At 45.2% G+C, this 10,984-nt stretch overlaps 1 protein-coding gene across 1 annotated transcript in view; it reads left to right on the top strand.

The window, feature by feature from the left end:
• The first annotated feature begins 666 nt into the window (after nt 1–666).
• Nucleotides 667–10,984, top strand: part of LOC112125991 (vertebrate ancient opsin-like) — a 126,752-nt gene continuing 116,434 nt past the window's right edge. Inside the window, exon 1 of the mRNA XM_026647773.1 lies at nt 667–1,338. Within this exon, the coding sequence (XP_026503558.1) occupies nt 993–1,338 (346 nt within the window). The 5' untranslated portion in view covers nt 667–992. The remainder of the gene's footprint in view (nt 1,339–10,984) is intronic.

Genomic DNA, 10,984 nt, shown 5'->3' with positions numbered 1-10,984 from the left:
AACGTCTGGTAGCCAGTGAATGCGGTAGATATGAAATAGATCTCATAGGTCTTTCAACATGTTTTATCTTCAAGGGATGCACTAAAAATGCTGCTGCTTGGATATGAAAACTCTTCCTCTTTCCCTTCAGATTGTTAGTAATCAGTAATTACGTACAGTATAGTAGGTTCCCCCACCCCCCAAGGCACCAGTCAGGATTGAGACTTCACTGCATTGGGAGCTGTACAAACACAGCAGGAGAGACACTGGAGTGCTTAAATAAAACCATATTCCTTACTAAATATTTTCTCACACTAGTGCCTGGCATATAAAGTGCCTAAGTGGTCTTTTGCATAACAGACTGCTGGCTAGAGGGAAGCCTTCTAGAAAAGCTTTCATAAATACAAAAAGCACTCTAAGACTTCAAATAACTGATTTTATTTATGCAGAGAGAAAACAAAAGACTGAGTTTTAACAAAAGTTCTTCTTGCCAAAGGGGAAGAACTGTTAACAGACCATGTAGCCTCTTGGTGTTGCTATGGAAAGAATTGTCTTGGATGTAATGCTTGTTGTTTTCTTTCCATGTGTGCAGGATGTTTTTGTCATGAAGAACCCACTTGTGACAATGGGACTGATCACAATTACTAGAAATTGTTTTGCTCTGAAGACCTGGCAGCTTTTTAAGATGCCTTCTACCTTTGGTCTAAAAGTAATCATCTGAAATAGTCTAATTTTTAAATAATGACGGTGCCCTTGAAGCTATCAGTCTCTTCTGTTACGCAGCCTACGAGTTCCATAGACAAATGATTACAGAATAAGCAGTGCAATAAGCTTTTCTACATTGAGACACTATTTTCTATTATTGTTAACAGTCAAGAAGCAGTTTGCCAACCGACTGAAGACCACAAGAATCTAGTGCTGATTTGTATTGTAATGGAGGGATACTTCTGTAAAGTAGCTAGAAGATCTGGGAGTAGAACATTTAATATTTCTGTACTCTCCAGCCTACTATAATGTCAAAAATGAGTACCAACTGGACAGCCAACCTGAGCTTTGGAGCATCTACAGATCCTCATGAGCCAAGAACTGGACTCTCTAGAACAGGGCACACCATAGTGGCTGTTTTCCTTGGATTTATCTTGGTATTTGGCTTCTTGAATAACTTGATTGTTCTCATACTCTTCTGCAAGTTTAAAACCCTGCGCAACCCTGTGAACATGCTACTGCTGAACATCAGTGCCAGTGACATGTTAGTGTGCATCTCTGGCACCACACTCAGTTTTGCATCCAACATCCACGGCAGATGGATTGGAGGAGAGTATGGTTGCATGTGGTATGGCTTTGTCAATTCCTGCTTTGGTAAGAGTTTAAAGATTTTGTCTTACACTATTATTTGTAACATGGTGGATGTGAAACGTGTATGTGTGCCATCAGTGCGACTAGCACAGTTCTAAGACTTCCGGGTTTCTAAGACCACACGTACCACTTTGGATTACACACCCCTGCAGTATTTGATGTATAGTCATGCTCCCATGCAGCGTATTTTCACCAAATGTGGCCTCCCTAGCCCCAAACTGATGCTCTACTGATGGTAAACATCCAAGGCAGCCATCTTCCACTGGGCAATTGCCTCTTTATCACAGTGAGCTGTCAATAGAAAAGTGGTAGTGTATAATTAAAGTGTATTTTTAGATTGTCTGAAAATAGATTCTCAGCACTAAGACTGTCTTGTTTTTCAAAAACATATATCCAGGTCAGCTTGTCATCTTGCTCTGCCTGTCAGTTCTGTTTTTGTGAGCCACCAATGTATTGAAATATACAAGAATTCTGTTCTCTGGATTACTTGGAGATCAGGTTTACTGTATACTTTATGTAAGGGGACTGTCCCCTTACTAACATTCAGTGGGGGTGTTTTGGTTGGCTTGCTCCCAGTACTAAAAGAATGGGGAGAGGCCAATACTCCAGGTCAGCCTGATTGACAGGGCGGGCAGGCTAATCAGGGAGTCAGGAGGCCAGGGCGGGTCCCGTCCTCCGTGTGAACTGGAATTGCCTGGGTCAGACAGAGTGGGGCCGAGCTAAGGAGAAAGCAGGCTCCCAAGCTGATCTGGGGAGCAGAGCCGGGCCAGATCCAGAGGGGCCAGAAAAGCAGCCCCGGAAGCAGGTCAGAGCTGGGAGCAGAGTCATGGAGGCAGCCCACAGAGCAGACCTGTGCTGGGAGCAGGGCTGCAGCCACAGCGCCAGAGGGGCCAGAGAAGCAGCCTGGGGGCTGGAGGCAGAGCAGCAGCATCAGTGCTAAGGCAGAGTGGAGCTGGAGCTAGAACAGTGGAGTTGGGGCTGGAGCTGGAGCAGTCTGAAGCCGGGTGCAGTGAGCAACTGGGGCCAGCCAAGGGGGGACCCTGGGCAAAGGGCCCAGCGCAGAAAGACACCCCCAGCCAAGGGTCCTTGCAGGCCAGACTGGGAGGGGAATCTTAACCTAACGGGGAGCTGACGCTGGGAAGAAGGCCCAAAGCCCGGAGGTGTGTGGCCACCACCAAAACAAGTGTCCAACCCGGAGCATCCCTGCAGCACTGCCAGGGCCTGAGAAGAAGACCTGGGATCTACAAGGAACAGACTCTGCACTGCCCTGACGTTCCAGAGACACTGTTTGTAATGTTCCCTGCCACAGAGCGGGGTGATGGGATTAAGGGATTAGCAAATGTACATGCAAGTGACATTTGTAGTGCATTTGGCATGTCACGTCTCTTATCTGTTATCAGCTCTTCTGTTGTGGCACTGGAAATAAAACAGAAATAAAAGGATGTCTTAGTTATAATCTGCTACTGTTGCTCTTTTCACTCAAAAGGAAAAGAGAGACAAAACTACTTATTGAACAGTTTTTCTAGATAAAAGGAACTGATTACATTAAAATTTACCTAAATAGCCAAACTAGTAGTGGTAGAGTTGGGGAGGAGTCACTCAGCTCATATTTAAAGTTACTGTTTATGTGTAACCCCAAATTTACTCCAGTGCTCATGAGAGTTTCTGATGCACTCTTAATGTCAAAAGGACAGTTCTGCAGGAAAATGTCTAAGAGCTCGGTTCATGAACTATGGTTACCTACAACGGGCCTGATCCCATCAGATGTTGAGTAGAGCTGGTCATGAATGTTCAAAATTCACAATTTGACACTTTTCCCATTGAGATTTAGAATTTTTGGGAAAAAGCAAACAATGTATGTGGGGGGTGATATCCACTCAGATTCAATTTGCCCTGCAACTTTGCCTACCTCACTTGCATTCTGCCCACTGACCCCCAGCTTCTGGGGCAATCTCTGACATTTCAATCTGCTGGGCAGCTTCAAGCAACTCTCATTTAAACAAAAACACCCTCTGACCTCACACCCACATCATTCAGGCAAAGACATATTTCCTTCTTTCACCAAATGTATGTTTTATTGCCCAAATTTAAACCTCCCCAAGGAGTAGGATAGGCAGTATTCAACCAGGGACCATTTTAATGTCTGATATCCAGTGACCCATCAGGATTATAAATTAAATAGGAGCTTTATGCCATTGGAAAGATTAGATTCTTCCCTGCCTAGTAGAACCCAGCACTGGATTCAAGACCTGGAAAAATGAGATATTGGACTCTGAAATGAAGACAGTCTTGTGCATAGAAAAGTTTTTTGGCTCACTTTTACAGATGTTTACAAATTACTAGCTTTTGATTTTTTTTTCTGAGCTCTGAAGGGATAAAAAGAGTAGAGTTCCAACAGTTAAGAAAAACCCTCAAATGTTTCTAAAATAGTTTTGTTTTTCTCCTGTGAATTGTATGGGTGTATATCAAATACAGGATAGTGTGGTATACAGGTTGTATCAGCACACAGGGAGGGACATAGGAATTGCCATACTGTATCAGACTTCTGCTATACCAGATCATACCCTCTAGTCCATTATCCTATCTTTGGCCCATATTCAAGAAAGCACTTAAGCACGTGCTTAAATTCATCTCTATTCAAGTCCAAGTTAAGCATGTGCTTAAGTGCTTTCCCAAATGGGAATCCATCCCTGAACCAGGGCTCAATCAGAAACACCAATTATGGAATAATCTGCCGGTAGGAGATGTTTCTTTTTAATCACGTCAAGTTAGTGGTTGGTTTATGCCCTGAAGTCAGAGTGCTATTTGGAAAGATAGATTTGTGATTAAGACACTGGACTGACTCTGGAGCGCTGGATTCTATTCCTGGGGTCCACAGCAGACATTCCTTAGTGACCTTGAGTAAGTAATTTATTCATGGATCATGTAAGCACTTCTGCACGTTAACTTTATGCACTTCACATGTGTAAAGCTAAGGTGTGTCTCTAAAATAGGGGCCTTAACCTCTCTCAGCTCTCTGTCCCTGATCTAGCAAAGTACTTAACACCTCCATCCAGTGTCAAGAAAAAAGTTGAATTAACTGTGTTGTGGGGTAAAATTTTGTACCCTAAATGCATTTAGAAACTAAGAACAATTCTTTAATGTTTAAGGGATGCCCCCCCCAATTTATTTAACTCGCAAACTGAAAGAACTAGAAGGAGTCTCTTTCAGTGAGAGTCTATATGCAATTTTCACACATCAGCATCAATGCGGAGTGGTCAGCACATACAAATTCACTGTATTCTTCGCATTGCTTGTGGCTCTTCCAGTCAGCTGATCATGGCAGTGGACACTATCATATTTGACCGAGTTTGGTAGGTGCTCCCATGGTGGCTGTTTTTCGATGGTAGCCAAGGGTTGAGAGTGCTGCTTTGATGGACATGGTGAGATGTGTATAAAGAGAGGAATCCTTGATAAGTGTATCTATTAGTTGTTCTCCTGGATTGAAAATGAACAAGCACCTTCTTTGTCTTGGCTGAGTGTGTTGCCAAGCAGGATTGTTGCCGACCCAAAAGATGAAACTTCCTATGCCAGCAACATCAAGCATGTTGAAGAAAAGAACCACTGGCCACCTGTTTATTTTGTACCTGCAGGAGAACATTCTTACAAGATGGTTCATGTTATCAACACCACTTTTAGTGTCATTGTAGTGGAGAATTATGTGGGGTTTCTTTTTGTCTTATTCTACAACCTTGTCATGATGCATCATCAATAGCATCATCACCAACTTGCCCCTCTTTGGAACACTGGAAACCAGGGTGCATGGCCCAGCAAAGCTGAACACGGATGACAGTTTTTCTCTGCTGCAATGTGGATGCATCTCACTAGATATATCTGGCTTTTTTTCATCAGATTGTTCCAATATAGATCTACTCAACGAAAATTTGACCTTCAACACGCTGAATACTAGTGAAGAAGTTATCACGAACTACGTCTTCCAGTCTTATACCAGGGCTGAACATAAGCTTCTTATTGTCTGAACACAAACTTGATGATAAATCAACAGAAATATGGTCTTCCTTCTCAGAGCAGCTCTTGATACAATCTGGCACGAAGTCACTATCATCTAATAGGTTGTCATCACATGGCAACTTGCTTTCAGAGTTGCAGATCCTTTTGATAAGCTCAGAAGCAGAATCTTATGCCCTTTGGTTCACCATCTTGAAATGCTCATCACAGAAAATACCCTCAAGAATCTCCTGAGGCTGTAGTGTTTGAAGCACAATACCTAGGCAGAAAATCCCTGCAAGAATGTTAGGTGAAGAAAACCAGCATCAGTCCACTCTGTGCTGAGGATACCTAACGTGCCCAGGTTTGAAGGGACCAACCTTCCTGGAGTACCTTCTATATTAGGGTGATTGTATGCAGCAATCACTGTCACTGCAATGCATTGTCAATTACCATATGCTAACTGTTGCAAGATACTCTCACTAGAAGCGAACGAGAACATGGAACTACTAAAAATACAGGATAACAGTGCAACGTGTGGGGTACATTTGTACCCCACATACATTTTTGATACAGAAAAAATGTTTTTCATATAGTCATTTTTTTTTGATGAATTGATTACATGTACTGAGGTGACAGTGTCCTAAAACAGCCTGGTTGAAGGGTTACTAGTTCATGAGTTATTGCAATATATATGCCTGCAGAGTACAACATTACTTCATGAATGTGAATGAGGATTAAGCATGTGCTTAATTTAAACATGAGTAGACTGCTCATATACTTAATGTTTAAATTAGGCACATGCTCAAAGTACTTTGCTGGATTAGGGACAGAATGCTCAGCACCGTGCAGGATTGACTGGTCTGTGCCTCAATTCCCCATCAGTAAAGTGGGGTTGATACTTCCCTAACTCACCAAGTATTTCGAGGCTAAATCCATCAGTGTTTGTGAGGAGCCCAGATACCATGGCAATATGCACTGTAGAAAGCCTATATATCAGTAATAAAGTTTGGGTTGACCTACATGACCTTGTGACTTTGCTAAAATAAACAAAGAACAAAACAATAAATTAGTCAAAGCAATGGCTCTATATAGTATAGGCCAGGGATCGGCAACCTTTGGCACGCGGCTTGCCAGGGTAAGCCCCCTGGTGGGCCGGGCCGGGTTGTTTACCTGCTGCGTCCGCAGGTTTGGCCGATCGCGGCTCCCACTGGCCGCAGTTCGCCGCTCCAGGCCAATGGGGGCTGTGGGAAGCAGCGTGGGCTGAGGGACGTGCTGGCCATGGCTTCCCGCCACCCCCATTGGCCTGGAGCGGCAAACCACGGCCAGTGGGAGCCGCAATCGGCCGAACCTGCGGACACGGCAGGTAAACAACCTGGCCCAGCCCTTCAGGGGGCTTACCCTGGTGTGCTACATGCCAAAGGTTGCCGATCCCTGGTGTAGGCAATAGAACCAAGGAAGCAGTATTCCAGAAAAGATCACGGCGGGAAATCAGAAATTTGCCTTTTTTTATAGTTGGAAGTTATTGGCAACTCCTTTGCTGTTACAGAATGTTTCGTAAATTATTTCACCAATTTAAAGGACAATGACGTGCTCCTTTAAAGTAAATCCTGTAGTGAGAATTTTACATGGTTACTTATCACCTCTTTATTTTGCATTGTACAAACTAAGGAGCTCCATGGAGGTCACATCCCATTGATGTCTGTGATACTCATTGGGGCAGGGATAATTTTGTTCTGTGTTTGTACACAGTAAGATCCTGGTGTATGACTAGGGCTTCTAGTTGCTATGATAATATAAATAATAATAATGCCACTCAAGACTCTGTCCATGCAGAGCTTGTTGCAGGAGTAAAGTCTTAATTCTCTTCTGTAGAAAGGTGTCACGGGGTTCACGCACCACATCTTGCACCTCCTCCTGGCAGCTCTGGGGATTAGCTCTTGCCAGACGCTGCCTCCTCTGGTGGTGTCTCTCCCCATCATCTCTTTCAGCCTGTGCCCCTCTCACTCCTAGAGCTGCAGCTTCCTGTTTGTGGCTTGGTCCTCTGGCCAGGTCACTAAGGTCCTCTTCTTCCTGGGAAATCAAAGTCCTTCCAGACCAGCTGTCCGACTGGCATCTCGAATGTCCTGCGCCACTTCCCAGTGGCTGGTGTTGTCAGACGTCACTGGTGTGGTGCTCTGCTCTGTTTAATGTTAACAGCTGGCTGTGTGCATGTGTTCCCTCTGTGTGCTGCCCCTGCTCTGCAGATCACTGACACAGCAGACCCCATGAGAACCCCCAATGACCACAGACTCTGATAAGGTACAAAGGCACCCGGCCAAGTTTATTGCCAAATGAAGCACAGTAATAGTTTCCCGCAGACTCTACAGGACATACTACGAATATGTGCCCCCTGACAATGGACCAGCTCAGTCAGTGGCGAAACTCTCCACTGCCCCCTAGGCTGGACAAAGACACCGCCCCAGGGATGCATTCTTATACACATGTCTGAACAAGTTATGCATCACGCCTGATGTATTGAGGTGCAACCCTTCTACGTAGCAAGATGCAACCCCTCTACATAGTAAGGTGCCGCCTCTCACCTTGTACATGTTGGTTTGAACAAAACAACTCTATCCGTCATATTACCCTTTTGCCCCTGTCTTTAGGATGGGTCAGACTGTTCTGGTACCATCCTGGAGCATGTTTATATTACTAGTGCTTAGCACCTTTCAGGCATGTGTTTAATTGCAGCATCAGCCTTCTTCTTGCCAGATTCTGTGAGCAGGGCCCTGCCTCTGTCTTACAGCTTAACTTTGCTTTATGTTAGCAAAGTCTTGACCATTACTTTAGTTCAGGCCTTAGGCCTCATACTGGGCCTCAGATATAAGGGCTTATGCTTCAGGGCCTCATCTTACCACAGCTGGTAGGGGAACCCAGGCCCACCCTCTACACTGAGTTCCAGCCCAGGGAACCTATAACAACCAGCCAAGGTCTGTATGGTCCTATCCCTTGCTGCAGTTTTCCTGGGCTTCCCCCCTCTCTCTCGGTTTGCCAGCCCGAGCTCCCTCCTCCCAGGGAGTGACCATCGACTATGTCCTAACAACCTCTTGCTGCTCACAGCTCCTGGGCTTTATATGGGTCCCTCCTGTTCCTGCCCAGCTAAGCCCCTTTCCAATTAGTGACCTGCTGCCTGTCTTCTTCCTCAGGTGCAGCCTGGGCAGTTAATTAGCCTGCCTAGCCACTTTAATCGCTTGAGGCTTTGCGTGGGGTGGGCACCCCATCACAAAAGGGTTCAATCCTGCAAGGTTCTAAGCATCCTCAATTCCCACTGAAGTCAGTTAAGATTGCTTAGCATCTTCTGGTTAGCACTCAGACTGTGGTTTAAAGGATGCTTGTTATAAACAAGTCTGAAATGAAGCATAACCAGTTTTATGTTTCAGAAGCTTTAGTTCCCTGGCTAGCCTAAAAGCTCTCCTTTCTGAGTGAGTAAACTTGACTCTCTCTTGAATTTATACGCCTGTAGTCATCAGTGTGACCTAAATAAGTTTTCATGGGTGGTAGTTTCTCATTAAATATACATTGCTATTTTAAACAAATGAAGAAAAATGATGACAACCAGTGGGAGTGCACTTCAGATGCTTACAATACCATTATTTTTACAATGCCATTTCCCTCGTGCCCCCAGAAATAATATTAAAATCTGCAGGGGATAATGTACTTTTAAAATTTCAAGAGAACAATGTTAAAATTGGTGCTTGCACTCAAAACACTTAGCTAAACACAGCTTATAAATAACAGGGCCTCTGCTTGGACATAGTTTAGAAAGCCAAAATGCTTTAGTCCCATATTACTTTAGGACCACAAATGTATGGGGAATCTTGAGCAGAGAGATTTTACCTCTGTACTTGGCACTGGTGTGACTGCTGCTAGAATATTGTGTCTAGTTCTGGTGTCCACAACTCAAGAAGGACGTTGATAAATTGGAGAGGGTTCAGAGAAGAGCCATGAGAATGCTCAAGGGAGTAGAACACATGCCTTATAGTGATAGATTGAGCTCCTTGAGTCCATTTAGTTTAACAAGGAGAAGGGGTGACTTGATTACAGTCTATGAGTACCTACATGGGGAACAAATATTTGATAATGAGCTCTTCAGTCTAGAAGGGAAGGGTATAACATGATCCAATGGTTGGAAGTAGAAGCTAGACTAATTCAGACTTGAATTAAGGTGTACATTTTTAAAAGTGAGGAAAATTAATCACTGGAACAATTTACCAAGCGTCGTGGTGAATTCTTCATCATTGGCAATTTTAAAATAAAATTCTCCTCCTGCAAGTTTAGCCATTGACTTCACTGGTCACAAGATTGCACCCCTAGCGTGGGATTCACAAAAAGTGTTTAATTGCTTAACTCCTAGACTTAGGCACCTAAGCATCTGCTTTGGCTCCACTGCAATCCACAAAACTCCAGCCAAACACTGTAGGCACCTAATCTCACTCAACACTTAAGGTTCAGGGGAACAGTTCCCTTGGTGCCTATGTTTTTGCCTCTGAGCATGTGCAGGGTTGCCTCCCTCTAAGTGTCCAGACACCTATCTCCTGCCAAAACCCCAGGGCGCGACCCACAAAGCGGGGCAAGATAGGCATTCCTCCTGCCTATTTTGCACTTGGGGCCAGATCCAATAGGCTTGCTTAGAGGCTGCTTAACTGATCAGATCCCATTCAAAATGTGGCTGGAGAAGGAGATGTGGTGGGGGTGGTGATAACTAACTCATTCTGCCTGCCAAATTCATTGTCACAAGAAATGCCTTAGGTGGCTAAGTTGCCTGACTTCAGGAGAGGGGCTCCTGGTTATAGATCACTGGCAGAGATAGGCACCTCCCTGCAGTCCAGACTTAGGCTATGTCCATACTGCAAAAAAGACCTGCGGCAGCAAACATCCGCTCATGCTGTGGGGCTAAAAAATTGCAGAGTAGACATTTGGGATCAGGCTGGAGCTGAGACCTTCTCCCCTCACTGAGGGTATGTCTACACTACCCGCCAGATAGGCGGGCAGCAATCGATCCAGTGGGGATCGATTTATCGCATCTAGTCTAGACGCGATAAATCGATCCCCGAGCGCTCTCCCATCGACTCCTGTACTCCACCGCTGGGAGAGGCACAGGCAGAGTCGACGGGGGAGCAGCAGCAGTCGACTCACTGCGGTAAGTCGATCTAAGTACGTCGACTTCAGCTACGTTATTCACATAGCTGACGTTGCGTAACTTAGATTGATCCGCCCCCTAGTGTAGACCAGGCCTGAGTTTAAGAGCCTGGCTCCAGCCTGAGGTTCAATGTCTACACTGCTATTTTTAGCCCTGCAGCACAAGCTTGAGTCAGTTGACCTGAGCTCTGAGACTCGCTGCTGCAGATCTGTTTTTGCAGTGTAGATACTGAACTCAGTGAGAGGGCTGGGGTTTAAGACATAGCCCTCTCATCGGCATCTCCCATAGGCTAGCTTAAGTAGTTCCGCGCCTAGCACGTTGGCTTTGGCTTTTGTGGATTGCAATCTAAAGTGACTCTCTCCCCATTCATTGTAGAGCAGGGGTCGGCAACGTTCGGCACGCGGCTCGCCAGGGTAAGCACCCTGGCGGGCCGGGCCAGTTTTATTTACCTGCTGACGCGGCAGGTTCGGCCGATCGCGG

This window comes from Terrapene carolina, unplaced genomic scaffold (assembly GCF_002925995.2).
Source record: "Terrapene carolina triunguis isolate 2854851 unplaced genomic scaffold, T_m_triunguis-2.0 Scaffold21, whole genome shotgun sequence".
In the NCBI taxonomy this organism is placed as follows: domain Eukaryota; kingdom Metazoa; phylum Chordata; order Testudines; family Emydidae; genus Terrapene; species Terrapene triunguis.
The sequence above is the reverse complement of the archived record's forward strand: the minus strand, read 5'-3'. Positions and strand labels throughout refer to the sequence as shown.